At 37.6% G+C, this 19,499-nt stretch overlaps 1 protein-coding gene across 6 annotated transcripts in view; it reads left to right on the top strand.

Annotated features, from left to right (window-relative positions):
• Unc5d (unc-5 netrin receptor D) overlaps window positions 1-19,499 on the top strand; it is a 534,361-nt gene that overhangs the window by 293,924 nt on the left and 220,938 nt on the right. For all 6 annotated transcript variants that reach the window (XM_052162698.1, XM_052162699.1, XM_052162701.1 and 3 more), the window contains exon 2: window positions 12,680-12,898. In XM_052162698.1, coding sequence (XP_052018658.1) covers window positions 12,680-12,898 — 219 coding nt within the window. The remainder of the gene's footprint in view (window positions 1-12,679; window positions 12,899-19,499) is intronic.

The raw sequence follows: 19,499 nt of genomic DNA, 5'->3' as shown, positions 1-19,499 counted from the left end.
CCTCATGGAGGAAAGCACAGACTGAGAGGAAGCTCTTCTGCATCTTCCTCAAAGGACTCCATCCCCATTGCTGAGATAGACACTCTCCTGACCTGGTCAGATACCAGAAGTCATATTTCAGACATTGAACTTTCAAATATAATGTTCAGTCCATCCTATCCAATCATTTCTTTACTAGGACTGTGAAAACAGTAGAATGTCTAAGCCTCAATGTTTCCTCCTGTTTTTCATCCCAGAAATTGTATTACGTGTGTGAGATGGTTAGATAGCATTCCAATGTTATTTTCCCACTCTGCGATGGTCCTCTATCTCTGTGGCTGTCATGTAGCCTGGACAACTATAGGCATAAGGAACTAGAAAGAAGAATGATTGTAAACAGAGACACAAGACTTTGAATTCACTTCAAGAATGAGTCAGTGTTATCTTCCCTACTTCTGGTTATGTGTTGTTTAGATGACTACTAGCATTTCAAGAAGAGGTTGATCAAATAGTGTTTGACTCCCTCAACTGAGTCCCTCCTTTAGCCCTTCTAGGGACTCAGTATCTAGCGTTGTCTAGCTCCTGAAGTTCTCTGCAGTCTTGGCAATGTCCAGGGTTTAGCTTGAGAAAGGGATGGCTAATGACCTAGATCCTAACACCATTGTACACAGTTGTACCATTGCACACTATAAATTTTGGGTATTGTCTAAATAGTGGTGCTTAGTGTGTTCGGCCATGCTACAGTCTCTATACGTAAGGACTAAGTAACTCATTTCTAATTTATGATTCTGATGTTGAACCCTACTCTTCCTCCAAGTCAACCATAAATTTTGACACTGGTAGCTAGGGAATTCTTCCCTTTGGTAGCTAGTTATCAATTATTTGAAAATAAACTCAAAGTAACTAAGCATAAATATTTATGTAGAACCATATTTGCAAAGTATTCAGTCTCATTTTTTTGGTAATGATACCTGAAAGGCATCTCAGCCTTGTGATTTTTACAGTTGTTGTTTCTCTAATTTGATCTTGTGAATAACCACAAAAACTTCATCTGACCAGGAGAGTACTGAATCACTATGAAACCAAATCTTATAGAGAAACTAGTGTAAACACATAAACACCTTTTTATTTTCTCTCCCTTCCTGCTTACCTAACATGTCCACACTTAACCTAACAAGGAAATCTGGAGACTCTTGAACCTAACCACACATTTGTTCTGAAAGTCACCTCTAGATGTTAGTGAAGGTTTCATTCCTCCTGGGGCACATTGACCCATTTGATTGATGGTTTAATATCTTCTTTCAAAGTAACAACTCGTGCTGGCTGTTTCTTTTAATTTCAAAAACTGTTCAGTAGTAGCACAGGTCATTACTGATCTACTGACCCAGACCCTGAATGACAACAAAATTAAGTGCTTGCTATGAGTTAGAGATAACCTGCAGGCTATCAACCTACTGGTGATAAATGGCACACTGTAGTGGCCCAGCAATATGCACATGATTGTCTGATTCATATTCATTTGTACATGGAGGAAGGGTGCTGAGATAGCTAAATAAGTAAATCACATAATGCAATTAAACCTACTCTATTAGAGTGCTGTGTTACCTTCATTCTTCTTGCTGACACTGTGTGTATCAGCCCTCTATCCAGTGCAATTAAACTGATTAGCCAATACATAGCTGCTGGAGTATGTAGGAGGATTTATTCTTCTTGTTTTTATTATTCTTACAACTTTTTTATTTGGATGCCCTATAAGTCAAATGTCATGTTCACATGATACAAGTTATATATGATGTACATGAAGCTATTTACTGGACACATTACAGCTGGAGGAAGCCTTAATTTTTCTGAGAGCATCCAGGGCCCTGGAATTACTCATTGGCTTATCAGCTTAGATATTACCTGTTAAGCAACAAGTAGCATTTTTTTTCCACATGCTAGCCTGCTCGTTAGTGGACTGGGCTTTAGCAATTTCTTTCACACACACACACACACACACACAAAACAAAAACAAAACAGTACTAAACACGATCCAACTTTACCTGAATTCTGTTCTTCACCATTCACCCAACTCTCATTTGTCTTTAAAGATTAATATGCTAATGACAATTCCTAGTAGAGATGAGTGTGTGTAATGTCAGCATTCTTTCCTAGCTACATGTGTAAAATGTGCACAGTAGTCTACAGCAGAAATGATTCCCTTTCTCTAGAAGAACTTAGAGGCCAAGGTAGGTTCGGAATCTTGCCCAAGCGTTAATTTGGGGATTTGCTAGAGAAAAGCCAATTCCACCATTTTGATTGAAATTTAAAGCAAGTTTAATTAAATATTAAATGTTGAATGTTGATGAAGAGATAGACTTTGGTAAGGATCATTCTCTGGAATTTTCCAGCTGAAATGGTTCTGAGTCACATGTCACAGAGGTTTGTAAAGGTAGACCTATAGGTCACCTTACTTTCCGACGAGGCCTTGTTATTTTCCAAGAACTACAATTCCCAGCATTCCAGGAAGTTATTTGATCCCTGACTAAGTGGGGCTTATGGGTTAATTTTGGGCATTACATAAAATCACACAGCTAGTACGATTCCAAAGCCCACATTCCCCCTGTAATCCAGCTGCATTTTGATAAAAGATGCAAGAAGAAACAGCGTTCTTTCCTATCAGTTCCAGTTGGTGTACATCTGTTGCACAAGTTCTCCATCACAATCATATAACTGTCAAACAGGACGTAGCTTTTACTGTGGGACACCAGTGACATGCAATGTTGTCAATTTTTACGGAAGACTACATTCCATAGGGCTCAAATGTGTCTGTGTTTTCAGAAAAATAGCGAAGGATTTAAAGGATTTCTTATGAGCATCAGACCTCCATTGTCATAGAGACATCTTAGGTGACTTCTCAGAAGTGACTTTGTTGTGCCAAACAGGACATCTCATTAAGAAATGTTAGACAGACACAGACACTGAACCTTTAAAACAAAAACATAGATGTCCATAAAAAACATTGATTTCTTTTATAAAAGATTTATAGCGTTCTTTGTACAGAGCCTTCTTTTTGCTTAGAGCTAGTGATCTGTTCAAAATGTAGTAACAGAGAGCACCTGAACTCTTGATTGTGATAATGTTATAACATAGATTTTCTTTTTTATTTTTAGATGTAGTAACAAATAGATTAATGGTCAGGAGAAAATATAGAAGGTCTTCCTGCTGTCAAGTGCCAAGTCAGGTTTTCACTTGTTTTTAGGTAATACAGATATAATTTATTTAACAATATAAAATTGAACATTTAATAATTAGAATGTTCCAACATTCAAAACAAAGTAAATAATAATAGCTAGTTTTTTACTCTTTAATATAGCATGTAGTCAAGATGTTCATTAAATGATTATTATTGCTTTTACATATGAATTAATATATAGTCCAAAAAGATGATGCTTAAAGCTAGTGAGAATGGAAATTGGAATTGAATTGAAATAAAAACTGGAATTGTTATTAGGTTGTGGTCTATGAGATTTACCATCTTCTTGGAAATAAAGTGAACAGTGTGTACGTGTTTTTACTACCTTATTCTGCAATGATGATAGTCTCAAGGTTTCCTCATGTTTTCATTTATTTGCATATTTATAATTTTTAAAATGTATTCAATAAACATGTGTTGAGTCTCAGAGTTGTTTGCCCAGTGGGGATGTGCATAATGAAAGTGATCCTCACATGCTTCTCTTTCATGGAGCCTATTGTGGAACCTGGAGGACGATGCAGTGATGTGCGTGAATAAGTAAAGAGTAGTATGAAGTGTAGCAGAGGAGATGATAAGAGTGATGCAGCCAATGCAGAATTTCTGAAGGTCGGGTAGAGCGTCACATAAGAATGCATTAGCTAAGCTGAGCATGAAGTACATGAATGAGAACTAAGCAAAAGTAAAACATTAATATTCTAGGCAGAAGGAAATATATCTATAGAGTAGATGTGATATATGCATAAATCTCTGGAAGAATTGAGACAGTCTCTATAATTTTCATTTAGTGTAGATTGACTCAACATGAACTTGAGAATCTCTGGGCCTATTGTAAGAGAAATCAGTAAGAAGCCAATGCTGAAAGGCTTGGTTAGTTGTGTTGGAGAACAAGAATGTTAACTAAAATGCATTTAGAGAAAGGGAAGTGTGTTTAAATTACACCCCTGCACAGTTCATGCTGCCATGTGCAGATTATGGGAGGATCAACAGAAAGGCAACAGAAAATATGGCAGGTGACAGTTACGATAAGTAGCGTAATGGAAGACAGCGATGGTGATGATCAGGAAGAACAGAAAAGAGGCATGCGTGAAGAGCTGATGCCAAGTCTGAAAGATGCTTGCCAGACAGAATCCGGAGAGTTGATGAGGAATGAAGAGAGGAGCAAAATAAATAAGACTACATAATCCTGAAAACTGCTCTTGTGTAATGTAGTATCTTGTGGTAAAGCATCATTTTTAGTACAAACAATAGAATCAAATATTAACTACTCTACTTTCAGTTGTACTTGATTTTACTAGAATGTTTTAGATGATTATTTTCCTTGGTAAAACTCAATTACCTGTTATACTTCGCACCATCTCATCATGAGATTGGTTTATTAAAATGCAGAAATCTGTATGTGAGATATTTGTAGAGATAGTTGGCAATGGCTTTGCACAGTAGAAGTCTTTGACAAGCAACCTCAATCCTGAGGCTTAGATGGCTTCTATAATAAAATAGGTGTCCCAGGTTCTGTCTAATGACATAGACTACATTATTTTGTCTGTGTCTATATTGGCACACAACACATTCTATTGAACTATGCTGTATTCAATTCATCATGGATTGAAATTTCAAACCTGGAGACTCAATGGTCACAATCTTAGTCACCTGACCTCTGATAGAAGCAGATTTATTTCAATAAGAATATAGTATTTGTTCCTCACGCTTTAACTTTCTCTCTATTGTTTCTTTTGTCAATATAAGATTGAAAGTCCCTGCTGTATTAGTGCATTACACATAAAGCACACAGCTCTCTTTGAAAGGTAATTTTCCAAGATCGGTATGTGTATGCATATATATATATATATATATATATATATATATATATATATATATATATACACTATTTGTTTGGTTTTCTGTCATTCAGTGTTATATTAAAACAACATTTTTCAATAAATACAAATGGCCTCTCCATTAAAAACTGGCAGTTATAAATGCAACACACTAACACTGTAAAAGCAAAAACATCCCCATGTCCCATTAGATTTTCAGATGAAGTTGAATCCTAGTCAGCTTCTCAAAGAGATGAAGAGATATTATTTGTTGTTGGAGAGAATAGTATCTAGTTAGTATATTCTCTCAGCTTTCTTCTGTGTGCTTATCTAAAGGGTTGATTCTTTCAAACCACTTAATCTGACATTTTTTTTTTAAATTTTGTTAAGGCAGATTTATTTATTTCATCCTCAATTCATGGACTATACAAACTATAATACTGTTAGCATTCTTGTTGTTCTGCTATTCTTTTTCATACACTACCCATGTCTATGAGATCACTGTAGAAAGTTATTACATCATTTTAGCACTCTCAGAACCTAAACCACTGTTTGATCTTGATAGGCATCCTAATAAATGTCTTGTAAAGAAATATATTATTTAATAAATTAAGGGATATTTTGCTGATTATGAACTGCCAATATACCTTTATAACCTTTATTAAAACTTGAATATCTTTATTTTTGAAGCTAATAAATGACCCTTTACATTTTCTTTGAACATAAGGTAAGCCTATGCAACCGCCTTGCACGCTGCAGAGACGATCTGTTCAATGTGACAGTATGTTGGGCGGACAGAATATGAGATTAGCTGCAATGAAGAAGCCACACAGATGTACTACTTCCCATCATTTCCATTCTCATTAGAGCTTGGGAAGAGGGCAGAGTGGTGTGTGAATTAAAAAACTAAAAGTTAAAAACAGCAATATGTGGCTAGAGAGATGGCTCAAGAGAAAGAGTATTTGCTGCTCTTGAGAATATTTGGGGCAGTTTGGAACTATTTGAAATTCCAGTTCCAGAAAATCTGTTGCCCTCTTCTGACTTCCAAAAGCATCAGACACATACATGGTGTACTTATAATTTGCACGCATCCAAAAATACTTACTTATACATGTGAAATAAAAATAAATGATCTTTTAGAAAAATGAATCTTGGATTGGGGTATAGGAGAAATCAGTATACTTCATTGCTTTTTGATTAGCCATATGGAAACAAGTCACATTTATATAAACAATAGATAAAACCCAGCCCTGTTGTGTTGTCTTTGGACTATGTAACCTGGTTTCCATAGTGTGGCTCTATGAATTGGTTTATATATTGCCAAACTCCAGTGTGCTTGTAGACCATGAACAGAATTTAATGTTCATTTTAAGGTATTTACTTCATGAGAATATTTCAGAAAAATGGGTTCTTGATTTTATTTTAAAAAAATCTTATTTTTTGTTTGCCTAGGGAAGCTAATAGTTTTGGGATCTGACCAACAGAAAAATCCTTTGTGCTTAATAAGAATTTGCAGGACCTGCAAGAGCCTGGTGCATTACAATATTGTGTATTTATTAAATGATTTTTAGTGTGTTTTCAGAATTCTTGACTTAAAATATTTTCATTTATATATATATATATGCATACAAGTAGCCAAGGGTATAAAATGTATAAGCCGTAATCTAATATGGACTCTGAGATGAAAAGTGGAATGCTATTTACAATGAAAACTGAAATACTATTTGCAAAATGCATCCTTAAAACTTAAACCATAAACATCAGCATGCATTTCAGAATTGAAGTCAAAGGGATTATAACTTTAATTCTCTTTCCTCTTATATTGATGTTTATGATGAAAGTGGTACAAATGGGGCTGGAGAGATGACTTGGTTGTTGAGTGCACTGAGTGATATGGGTTTGGTTCCCTGAAACCACATGGTGACTCACAACCATCTGGAAAGGAATATTAATGGAATATACAAACTCTATAATACTGTTAGCATTCTTTGTGGGGGTCTCTTCAGCACCAAAGACACATGTAATGCATATGTGCTGATGAACCACCTATACACATAAAAGTAACATTTTATATTTTTTAAAGAGATAAAAGGGACACATAATATTTACATCACATTTAATTGTTTATAATATTTCTTACTTATATAATCTTATTTTGACACCAAAGAACACAGTTTAGTCATCCATTTTTGAGGATAAGAAAACACAGCCAGATGACTTTGAAACGTCAGTTACCTAGACATGATCAGCTGATTTCATCCTAAAGTGCATTTGATGGTATGGTTGCTAGTATCACTTTGAACCTTGTGCCACTATGGTATAACAACAAGCATGCTCTGGGGATAGAAGAGGAAAATGTGAAATACATTTAAATGAAATGCCCTTTCCAGGAAAAGTAATAACCACAGTTTAGGATTTCTCCAACCTCACAAAGCTCTATTTGACCTATAATTCATGAACAGTGGTTCAAGGGTTTAACAGTGGACCTGGTTTGTGACATCTGCGGACTGATGTGGGTCTAATTCTCTTACTTCATTTTAGATAGATTGCCATGTAGCTCAGGCTGGCCATAAACTCATTCTTTTGCCTAGTATGGCTTTAAATTTCTGATCTTCCCAAGTCTCCCTCTGCTTGGCTGGGGTTACAGATGTTTGCCAACATAGTCTATAGCGTACCAGAGATCAAGATGCAGGCTTTATGCATCATATATTCTAGGCAAGCACTACTAAGTTAAGTATATCTCAAGTATTATTAATGATACAACAAAGGAAAGGGTCAAATAGCAGTTTCACTTGGTTAAAACTAATAGAATGACAATGGCTTTCTCCCACCCTTTGCTGAGGTTCACCGACTTTTAAAAAATACTCCTTATGTCTTAACTGGAACTTGACTCTTAAATGTTTCTGCTTTAAAAGGAATAATTGTTTCTAAGTTATACATTGGAAATCCTTTCCTTATTCTTACACTACATGGTGATGGTGTGTGTGTGTGTGTGTGTGTGTGTGTGTGTGTGTGTGTGTGTGTGTGTGTGTGTCTGTATGTGTGTAAATGTATGTAAGGGTAGGATTGCAACCCAGGGCTTTGCCTGTGATGGGTTTATGCTCAATCATTTCACTGCACCCCTAGCCCTTGACTTCATTATGTTTAGGGTTGTGAGAATGGCTCACAAATTGGCTATATTCTGTTATTTTGAATTCTTATTTTCTTATGACCTTCTCTTAACTGTACTCACAGTGGTGGTCCCGACTTTTACCCTTAGATCAACTGACAGAAAAAGTGGCATAGTTGATGGCCGTGGTGAGGGACAGAGATCACCATGTATGTATGTTGGTTTATCCTGTCCTCCAGATTATGAGTTGCTCACAGTCCCCCTAAGGCTGGCACACAATAAATGACAATAGGTGACCTAACTGAAATGGGACTGTGGTTGGAGTTTGATTCCTACGTTCACATTCTGAGTCCATAGTTTTCAGGCTGAATGATCTCAGATAAGGCAGCCATGCTCAGCATTCTGGCGAATGCAAATTGGAGTAATCCTATCTCACCTGGGAGATCTGTCATGAAGGCTGAAAGATTGCATCCCTGAAGAGGTTCACACCATCACCTATAAGCACACAGTAAATGGCAGGTCTCAGTTTTGCTTTCTGTTTCACATAGTTTCCAAGTTTCTTAGCTGATCAGAACAGATAGAAAAACATGAGCTTTTAAAGGACTATCTTCTGTTTCTGGGTTCGTGTTGGAGGAGCTGCCAGCCATGTCTATTTAGACCTCTGTATTTTATCTTTGTTTTTCCTTGGGTCCTTGCCCACAGGAAGCAAAGGGGCAAGGACTGGTAAGAACCAAAGCTTTCATCAGGGAATTAAAAGGGATCCAAGAAGTTTCTGTTTGTGGTTTTTTTGGTTAGGCTAGTGTGCTTGCCAAGCAAGTATTCAAGCGTGTCAACAGAGGAGCATGACTTCCCCGCTTTATTGTCATCAGAATGTTGAGCAAAGCAGATGGCTGTCACTGATTGCCGGGATTTGTCACATAAGATCTTAAAATCTTTCTGTCTCTGTCTATGTCTCTGTCTCTCTCACTGTATCACACACACACAGAAACACACACACACAATATGGTAGAAGACATGCCAAGATTGCAAGTCGATTTGCTTTGAAGCACAAAGACATTGATTCAGTTTCCGTAGACCTACTTTCTAGAGGAAATGACCTACCCCGCCATCCCACAGAACGAAATCAATAAACTTCTAAGACCCTAAAATAATTCTTGCTTCCTTTCATGTTTCTCATCATTTCCTTCTTTCCTTGTTTTGTGTGTTTTCATGTGTAAGGGCATATGCAGGAATGTGAAAGAGTGTGTGTGTGTGTGTGTGTGTGTGTGTGTGTGTGTGTGTGTGTGTGAATATGAGTACGTTGTGCTTGTGCATGCATGTACAGGCCATTAGTCAAGCGTGCCTTATTTCTAAGCAAGAATCTACCTTGTTTCTTGAGACAGGATCTCTGTAAAGACTCTGAAGCTCACTGGCCAGCTAGCCAGAGAGCTGCCTATTGCTGCCTCCCAAGTTAATTACAAATGTGTGATACTTTTAGGTAGGTTCTGGGCATTGAATTCAAATCCGCATGCTTGCATAGCAAGTATCTTATCAACTGAGCTACCTTCCCCGCCCCTTTCTTTCCTTTTGTTCCCTGAAGAATCCCAGGATTATCCCTGAAGAATTCTGTCCCAAGCTTCCAGTAGGGCTGATCAGGATGAGCATCAGTGGAGGTATCAAGAAAGATACCTTGCTTGCCTTCTGGATCTGAGAAGTCCAACAGACAGCTGGGGCACCAAAACATGGCGGAAGAAATGAACATGGCAGGTTCTTGACCCTGGTCAAATGAAGTAATGAAGACATGGAGAGGGGTGGGAATCATTCAAAGCCCGGCAAGGTCAGAGAAGACTTCCAGCTCCTCTCTATACAAAGCAAGGGGAGGAGGGGAGTAACTCAGACTACACTGTTGTTTATTTCATTTAATTGTTGAAAAATGCAGATAAATGCTAAAAATAGGCTGATCTATACTTGCCATCTCTCACCTTCTGTTACTGTTATAAAATCAATTATTATTTTGTGTATTTAAGGAGCCTAGCTTTTTTTTTCTTTTTCTATGTAGGGCATGAATTGAACATTGCTTCAATAATAACTGAGATTAAATATTACATTCCACCTTGCAGTTCTCTCTCCTCTCAACACTAAGATCTCCTGATTCTTAAAGCAGATCTGTGCAGAGCCAGAATGTTCGCCCTCAGGCTTCTTCAGGTGCCCCTGCCCCCTATCTCTGATGCAGGCTCAACTTCTTTCTTTATCTAAAGGGCATCTAGTAAAATGGAAGGAGGGAAAGCTAATCTTTTTAGATCTTTCTGTTTTGTGTATTGCATATTTAAAACTTGATTTACTGTATAATCTCCTGCCTTTGTTTTTGACATTTTACAAATGTGTTCTCAATATTTGCTTAGAGTTTGTAACACATTCAGCTACACCCCTTGTAGTTCCTTCCAATATTCATACATTGTGAACAGGCAGAAATGCATCAGTAAGAATGTATCTCTGTGCCTATTCATTCATGTTCCTATCCTAGGTGGAGGACAGCTATATATTCTTATCAATTACCCTTTCATGAGCAATGAATTACTTTGAATACTGCTCAAGCCTCTTGTGGGAGTGTAAGCATTTGATGTCCATAAAAATCTTTTAATATCCTTGTCATTTCCTCTAATGTATGGATTTACAAAAGCCTGCGGGGACTTGGTATTTATTGAAAATTGAAATTGGCATGAGTAGTCTGTAATAAAGTAAATTAATATATGATCTATTTTATGAAGACCATTGTAAATATAATTTAATACATCTCAGACACACACACACACACACACACACACACACACAGATATTTTATTCTGGGAAGTATCCACCTGTGGTATCTCTAATAGATATAATCAGTGATTTTTATTGTGATTTCATGAAGTAAAATGTTTATGCCTTTTTTGAGTACTTGTTTTCTAGTGTTTATTTTTTTAATCTCAATCACTTACATAGAATTAGTTCTTCCTTTTCAAACACAGTGCAAAGCTTATAGTATCTTAAACTCTCCATTTTAGTCTACCCTCATACATACCTTAGGTTGATATATTTTGCAGAAAACAGTCCAGTTTAGGAGAATCAAGCTATTATTATGCTTAATTTATCTTGGTTGCAAACCTTGCTTATGAGTTCCCATGGTGAGAAGTCATTTTTATAGCTTACAGTAGTCTGTTTGCATCCTTACATAAAATAATAATAATAATTATAATAGTAATAATAATAATAATTCCTGAAGTACTGGCCTGTCTGTACCTTTTCATGCTCCTCTCTCTCTCTCTCTCTCTCTCTCTCTCTCTCTCTCTCTCTCTCTCTCTCTCTCTCTCTCTCTCTCCCCCTCTCTCTCTGTGTGTGTATATGTGTGTGTGTATGTGTGTGTAAATAGTGCTTAATGGTTTTAGTTTTGACTTAAGTGTGAATAATTATATGAAGCTCTGTTCAAGATGACATGGGAAGGCCAGGCTAGACTGTGCAGGGATCATCCATTGCTAGGTGCACTCTTGGGGGTTGGGTTTTAGGAGAGAGAGTATTCTTCCAAGTCCTCATGTCAGTTTTCAAGATCCCTTTGGCCACCAGCATGCTCTAGGGAAGACTTGCCTTGGGTATTAAAACGGTTCCCTTCTTTATTCTTCTGCTGGACTGCCCTTCAAAGGTCAGGTCTTCTCTTCCTACCATCTCCTGCTTGGTTCTGCTTCCTCTTATGTGCATGCAAACTGTATCAATGAGATATAAAAAACAGTCTCTACTGTGGCTTTTCCTTTTCCTAGAACTTCACGAGTCCTCTCTAAAGTTCACGGAGAGTCATATCCACTTGGTGTCTGAATAGATACATTGTAACTACGTGAGGAATTATTTTGATGACCTGTCTTACCAGTCAGCCTTGGTGATATAATACATATAATCCATGATGGAGAAGTGGGGTGGGACAGAAAAGGAAATCCGTCCAATTTTTTAAAAAGAGGTAGTAAGTTGACACTTTCCCAAAAAGTGCTATATAATTCAGCAGTTTTGTAGGTAAAGAAAGCAGGTCTGGGAACTTTGGGAAATTAGTAGCCCCCATCCCTATCCACCCATACTGGGGGGCTATGCAGATTCTCCATTCTTGTCCCACTGCCACACTCATTCACAGATGCTGGGAAAACACAGATATTCTCTACCTTTTCCCCAAGGTTTGAGACAGCCTGAAATCCTCCTTGAATATGAGGTAACCACTTCTCAGACTGAATTAGAGATTTGGCCCCATGGTTGCTTATCCTGGTTCCATCCCCAGATGCTCAAATTCTAATTGAACTTGGGTTTTCACACTAATGTTCTCAGTTTTGCATCAACGTGAAGGCATGTCCCACTGGAAGTTCCATTTGGCTATGCCAACCTTTAGAAGATACTCTCGTGGGCAGACCTTGGGATGGTGCATATTGACAGTATTTCAACTCAGAATATTGGGCATCAGGGAGGGGGACTGGTATGGAATGCTCATTGTGATTCTCGGTGTGAGCCTTTGCTGTAGGCTGGGCACTGATCTCCTCTTCAATTTTCCAGGAGCCGACAGTGGCGAAGTTCTTCCTGACTCCATCCCATCTGCCCCTGGAACGCTGCCTCATTTCATAGAGGAGCCTGACGATGCCTACATCATCAAGAGCAACCCGATCGCACTCAGGTGCAAGGCAAGGCCTGCCATGCAGATCTTCTTCAAATGCAATGGGGAGTGGGTCCATCAGAATGAGCATGTCTCGGAGGAAAGCCTGGATGAGAGCTCAGGTAAGCAGTGACGCAAACTGAAGAAACTGAGGCATCTACCCAGACTCTCCTCTTGCTACTTAAGTCACAGGGTGGGGGTGGCGCATAAGCACTTACTTCTCCCTACGTGAATGCAGTTAATGTTACCTTATTTTAGACATGTAAGACAAATGATCTCATCCTTCAGTGACCTGACAGTTTCCTTTGTTGTTTATTCTAGTGTAGTTCAGAGGCATTTTTCATGCTCTGTATAACTTCAAACACTCCACGTTGGATGAAGTTAATATTCCCATTGGAAATTACACCAGACAGTTGCTTTTTATGTTTTACGAATTCTAAATAATTTTGGGACAAATATTAAATCTTTCATCAAAACCATTTTAAGCAGCATAATTTCAATCACTTTTATCTTTCCTCCTGGATAGTACTCTTATGTCTTTATTCACCACAGCTGGTGGTTTCTGGACTTTTTTTCTGAAGTTGTGTTGATCATTTAATAGTGATACAACCAGAACTAGAACACCATATACTAAGTGGTTTTCAATATGGATAGCTTTTAGGATCATCTTCATTAGTGTGGCTAATTTTTCTGCTATATGATGAGAATGCAATCATACTCAGGCAAGGTTTACTGAGTGTGAAAGCTATGAAGTCCTTAACTAGGCAGGTATTATTTGGGTATTTATTATCATTTACTGGTTTAGATACAATTATTGACATTTACTAGGTAAGAAATTGGAGGCTCAAAGAGATGTTAGTGCACATGAAGAACTTATACTAAGTCTCAGCATAACACTTTTTGATGAAAACTTTCAAGTATTTTTAAAAGTTTAGATGTATTTATTTTGTTTTATTTTAATATTTTGCTTTCAAGTATGCATGTATACCATATGCATGCCTAGTAGGTCAGAAGAGGACATCAGGTCCTTTGAAACTAGAGTTAAGCATGGATGTGAACTACCATATGAATTCTGAGAACCAAACCAGGGTCCTCTGTAAGAGGAACAAGTGATCTCAACCACTGAACCATCTCACCAACACACCGTCAATCAGAGATTTCTTTTGCTTGCTTTTGGGTTTTTTTCATCCTTCTTACTTGCTTCCCCAGCCTGGATATGAGATTTTTTTGTATTGTCTTAATTTATCCTGTTTTGTCATGTTTGGTTGTTGTATCTGGAAGGTCTGTCTGCTCATTTCTAAATGGAAATGGAGGGGAAGCGGATCTGAGGGAGAGGGGAGCTGTGGGGAGGAAGCTAAAAGGACCTGATGGATGAGAAGCAGTGGTTGGGATATAGTGTATGAGAGAAGACTCTATTTTCAATAATAGAAAAGAAATAAACAATGAATAAAAAAATTAAGCATACTTTTTAATAAGTAAAGGTTTTATCTTTTACCATGTAACAGAAATCATATATGCTTTTGAATTTTAGCTCCTCTCACAGAATTCAGTTTGAACTGACCCTTGATTATTCTTTTTTTATGGGTCGTGATTTGCTCAGTTAACTAGATATTACATTTTGAATAAGTCAGGAGGCCTCAGTATAATTAGAAAGTTTCCAATGATCTCATTGTGTTAAATATAATATTGGTAGTCAGTGCATTTTAGACCTTTTAGAATATTTGATGATAGGAAAGTGATAACTCAGATGGTGTTGTATAAACATGGAAAGAACAAGACATATTCCAATGATGTCAGTTTAAATGAAGTTTGATTGTTTCAGAGAGGTATGTGGTATTGTGGATTCACAGAAAATGCCACTTCCCAGTGGGAATTTTATGAAAGGGTCATTACTGATCCAAATAGGTATCACAGATGATACATTCATGAATGTATAGAATATCCTCATGGTGTATCACTATCATTAGCCAATGAACAAAGCCCAATGTGTACCTAGTGAGAAGTATAGTTCATTTGAAATAAAATGTTGCTCTAAAACTGTATTCCTCACCCTGTCAGTGGCAAACCCTTTCTTCCATAGGTGTCACATATCAGCTATCCTGCACATCAAATATTTACATTGCAATTTATGACAGTAGCAAAATCGTAGTTCTGAAATAGCAAGGAATAATTTAATTGTTGGGGCCACCGCACCATGAGGCACTGTATTAAAGGGTCACAGCATTAGGAAGGTTGAGGATTACTGATCTTGGAGAAGGGCAACTGAGGAAGAATGAAGTCAGTGATGTGGAAGGCGACAAAGGCCCAGGGAGGACGTCTGCATTTGGATAGATGTGTTGTTGTTAGTGATGATGTGGAGATCGGAACAGTAACTAGAGTATGCTTTCCAAACACATCATACATAAAGGTATGGAATGGCAAAGAGAAGTAAAAATGAGGAAATTTAGAGTCTTGGATAACCCAGGTAAGGAAAGGGAAGGCAGATACTGGAGCAGAAACTGGATAGCCATTAGAAGTATTTTAGTAGCTAAGAATTCAGAACCATTCAATAACATAGGACTTCAAAGATGATTGGATAAATAAATGGATAGAGATGGATTAATATCAATTAACTTTTTACTGGGAGGGCAGTGCAATTAATACAAATTATATTATCAGGGAGAAGAATCCAGAGGTGTTTGTTGGGACACACACAATCTGAAGTGCTTATGTGTCCCAGTGAAAAGATAAAGGGAAGAGAGTTGACAGAGGTCAGGGGCACATGGGGGCATCTGGGGATTATCAATGAAGAATGAAGGTATAGAGATGAGGGAGTTATCAAGGCAAAAGTCTAGTGTGAACAGGAGAAGCTTCGGAGAGACAGTCATCAGAAGTCAGAGAGAAAGAGAGCCCTATCTGACAGAGAAGTGCCTGGAGTATCCAGAGTTCCAAAGTAAGGGAAAAGGGGATTTGCTCAACATTGTCTTCAGATAATATTCTGTCAGTGCCTGGAGAGAGAGTGGGGAGGAGAAAGGGAAAGAGAAGGAATATGGTAAGGAAGAAGGGAGACATATGCAGTTAACTTAGTTCACTTGGGATAAAGGGATTCTAAATGACTGGTAGAGGATTTCCGGAACTGTTGCACATTTCTATTTTGGGAAGATTTGATGAGAGTAGGTAAACATTCCTTACCTTGAATACTTTTCAAGGCCATGGCATGACTGGTGGACTCCTTGGATATATTTGAGGAAAAGGAAGGGATCTGAGAAATTATATAACAGCTTTATATTTAAATGTCTGGGTCCAAGGGATATAGGTAGTTTGTGATGTGGCGACTTCTAGATGTAAATACTGTGGTCATTTCAAGTATGTTCTTCAACACTTTGAGCCATTTCCTCTACATCTTTACATTCTCCTTCAACTAAAAATAAGTACAAGTTATTTTCAATTCCATGCATGACTCATCATTTTCCATCGTGAATCTGCTTAAGTTTTATAACCCAAGAGCAAAAGTCCATTTATACTTCATCGGGATTTGTTATTCCTGACCATATATACGATCTCTTTGAGGGTCATTTCTTACTCTATGTAGAGTTTCTTATGTTATTAAGCAAAGTTGTGAGGGTTGTGGGTATAGGGTCCTTAAAACAAAGATTTGTTATGATCAAAGATAAAGGAGAAAACAGACTTGATTTTCCTGTTTCGTATTTCCAAACATGGGATGTATGAGACCTTATTAGATGAATTTGTTGGGAATTCTTAAGATAGAGACAATATACCCCTTTTTTAGAATGAGGATTTTACAGGAGGATGCTAAGATGTGGAAAGATATATCAGAGGTAGACCCATCAAGTAAATGGTAGCCTACCACTGGCAGAGGGTTGTAACACATTATGATGTCCAATGAGGCCTCAAATTCCAGCAGCCCAATGGGGCTGCTTGCCACATTTTTTTTTTTTTTGGCATCTGTAATTGTATAAACAGCTCAAATTGTAAGAAGGAATTCTGTCAAATAATCGGCTATTTTCCTAACTGTTTAGAAAAATTGTATCTTTCCTTAACCAGCTCTTGGTAAAAAGTACGAGCCAATTTAATAGCTCACTCTCCTGTAATTCCACAATATGTTGTTTTGTTATTATTTCTCCCTTTTAATTAGACTAGCATTGCTAAGCAACTCTGTCCTGTGGAGACCATTGTTGATTACATTTTCTTTCAAATAAAAATATGCCCTCCAGTTCTTTTTTTTGAAAGCCAATAAAAGTCATATAGTTCAAAGTTACCACAGAACAAAAAAATTCATAAATGATAAAAATTAGGAGAGAATATATACTCATATGTGTGTGTGTGTGTGTGTGTGTGTGTGTGTGTGTACATGCTTGGTTTTTAAATGACTTTAGAAAGAAATTTATACCTTACTTCTTTGAAATAATGTAACAAGCAAAACCTATTTATATAAGTCATCCTGGTAGAACCAATAGGAAATCACTATTTCTCTTTAAATATTTTCTCCATGTTGTTAGTGGAAATTGTCGTTTGCCATGAGTGTTTCCCCGGCTCTATATTAATACTATAATGGTATAAATAGCAGCAAAATGAGTGTAGATATTTATCTCAAATCAATACACGAGTGCAAGCACACGGGAAAAAATAGCTAGAGAAAAGTAGAAGATGCATTATCTCCCCCAAGGTTCTCCACAAGAGGCTGGATGATGAGACCTGATTACTGTTAAAGACTTAATGGCTTTTGCTGAGTCTGTAAAATAATCCCTTACAATCCAGCAAGACTGAATGGCACTGAGTAGCCAAGGACAGGAGACACCACTTGACCAGAAGTATGGGAAACGTTCCATATTCCGTGAGAGCCTGTATGAAGAAGTCACTCTTGGCTTTTCTTTGGACATGTTGTCTGTTTCTGAACTATTATAATTGACACACTTTATTTTTTGACACATTGGCCTTACCTCTTCAAGGATATGATAGGAACACATAGGACCTGATAGTGCTGAAAGTAGACATGGAATCTGTTGTGTTTCTGAATTGGAAGAAATAAGTCCTTTCAGTTGTTAAAAGCTGCAAACTGCCTTTGGTCTTTCTGGTAATTTGGACCCGTCATCCAACCGTTCAAATAAGAAGAAAAAGGATTGTGTGTTTTCCTGCAATTTAGCTTAGAAAACCCTGAGCTAGAGTTCTTTACTGCAAAAAGTACAATTTATTTGACATGAATTATGGCGTTTTCACAGACGTGGCTATACCTCTTAGTAATGTACACGCTCGGTTCTCTGCAGGAGCCAAGGGATCCTCTCATTTGTTCTGCCCCATTTCGTTTGGAAATATGGGGCTCTTCTTCCTTGTGTTTTGCTTCTGTTAACATCTGGAAGCTTTGAATGGTGGAGTAATCCCAACCCAGGAATCACACCCCTGTGAAATGGGGAATACATTCAATAATACAGGAATTAAAGCAGGGCACACAGGCCTTACAACACCATTCACACCAAAGACATTAACCACCAAACAGCTACACAATCAAGGTAATGTTCTTTGTGGGAAATTTCTGTTATCAATAAGCTAAGCTACTTCATTATTGCTCATTAATAACCTAGAGTTTGCTTTTTTTTTTTAATAATTATCTGTCATTCTTAATGTATTTGGCCCAAGAGTCATCAAACTTGAACTGGTGAAATGCTATGTGTTCCAGTATATCTGGAAAAAGTGTAAACTTGGCAAACTTTTTCTTTCCTTTTTAGAGAATATCATTTCACGCCTTCCACTCTATGTTATTCCTTTTTACACAGCTGAAGCCTTTCTCTTGGGATAAAAGGTTAATGGATTGTGTTGAGAAAAGGTAGAAGAGTACACATAAAAGTGTCTTAAATCTTTGAGTTTGTTTCTCAGAACTTCACTGCACCAGTGATGAGGATTTGAATATAGTATCTTCCAGGAAACCCATCAATGTGCAGTTGCCTTCGATGATTCACAGATCACCAAGGAACCTTAGGGAAACATACATCTTATCCCACAGCACGCAGAAGCGATCAATCTCTGGAGTCTTCTGCCGACGTCTGTGTGCATTTAGAGCTCACTTTTATAGAAACGCCCTCCCTCACAGCTCTGTACTTTATCTTGTTCATTGCTGTTTCTTAGAGAATACTGACATGTTCTTAAAAGGGTTTGTAGACAATCATTATGAATTCCCTCCATAACCTGTAGCAGACTCTTAAAACTTGTCTCTTGTGTCTAATTTAATCTTTCCGACAACAACGAAAGTTTGGACACCATTTTCCTTCAATCTAACTTTAACAGTGCTAGAAGCAGGTCCTTACTTCCTGGCACTGGCCAAACATTTCTTACGCCAGGGTCTCACTATATAGCCTAGGCTGGCCTGGAGCTCACTCTGTAGTCGATGACGGCATGGTCTTTGTAATCCTCCTGACTCTGCCTTCTCACAGATTCTAAATTTTTGAGCAATGGTTTTTGAATGATTTTTCAGCCTGATCTGTTCATGTATCACCAAGTTGTATGATTTTTAATTTGAAGTTTGAATTATAAAGATCCCAGACTAAGTGAAACACAAGAGTGACCATTTGCTTAGGGCCAGAAAGGTGGACGTAGATGTCCAATGATGCTTAGATGTGTTTGGAATACAGCTCTCCATTAGCAAACATCTCTACTACATGGTATATCTCATAGCTTCCTTTCATATGTAAGGTTTTTCCTGGTATAAAATAGAAGAATGAATGCATCCAC

Source organism: Apodemus sylvaticus, chromosome 18 (assembly GCF_947179515.1).
Source record: "Apodemus sylvaticus chromosome 18, mApoSyl1.1, whole genome shotgun sequence".
Lineage (NCBI taxonomy): Eukaryota > Metazoa > Chordata > Mammalia > Rodentia > Muridae > Apodemus > Apodemus sylvaticus.
The sequence above is the reverse complement of the archived record's forward strand: the minus strand, read 5'-3'. Positions and strand labels throughout refer to the sequence as shown.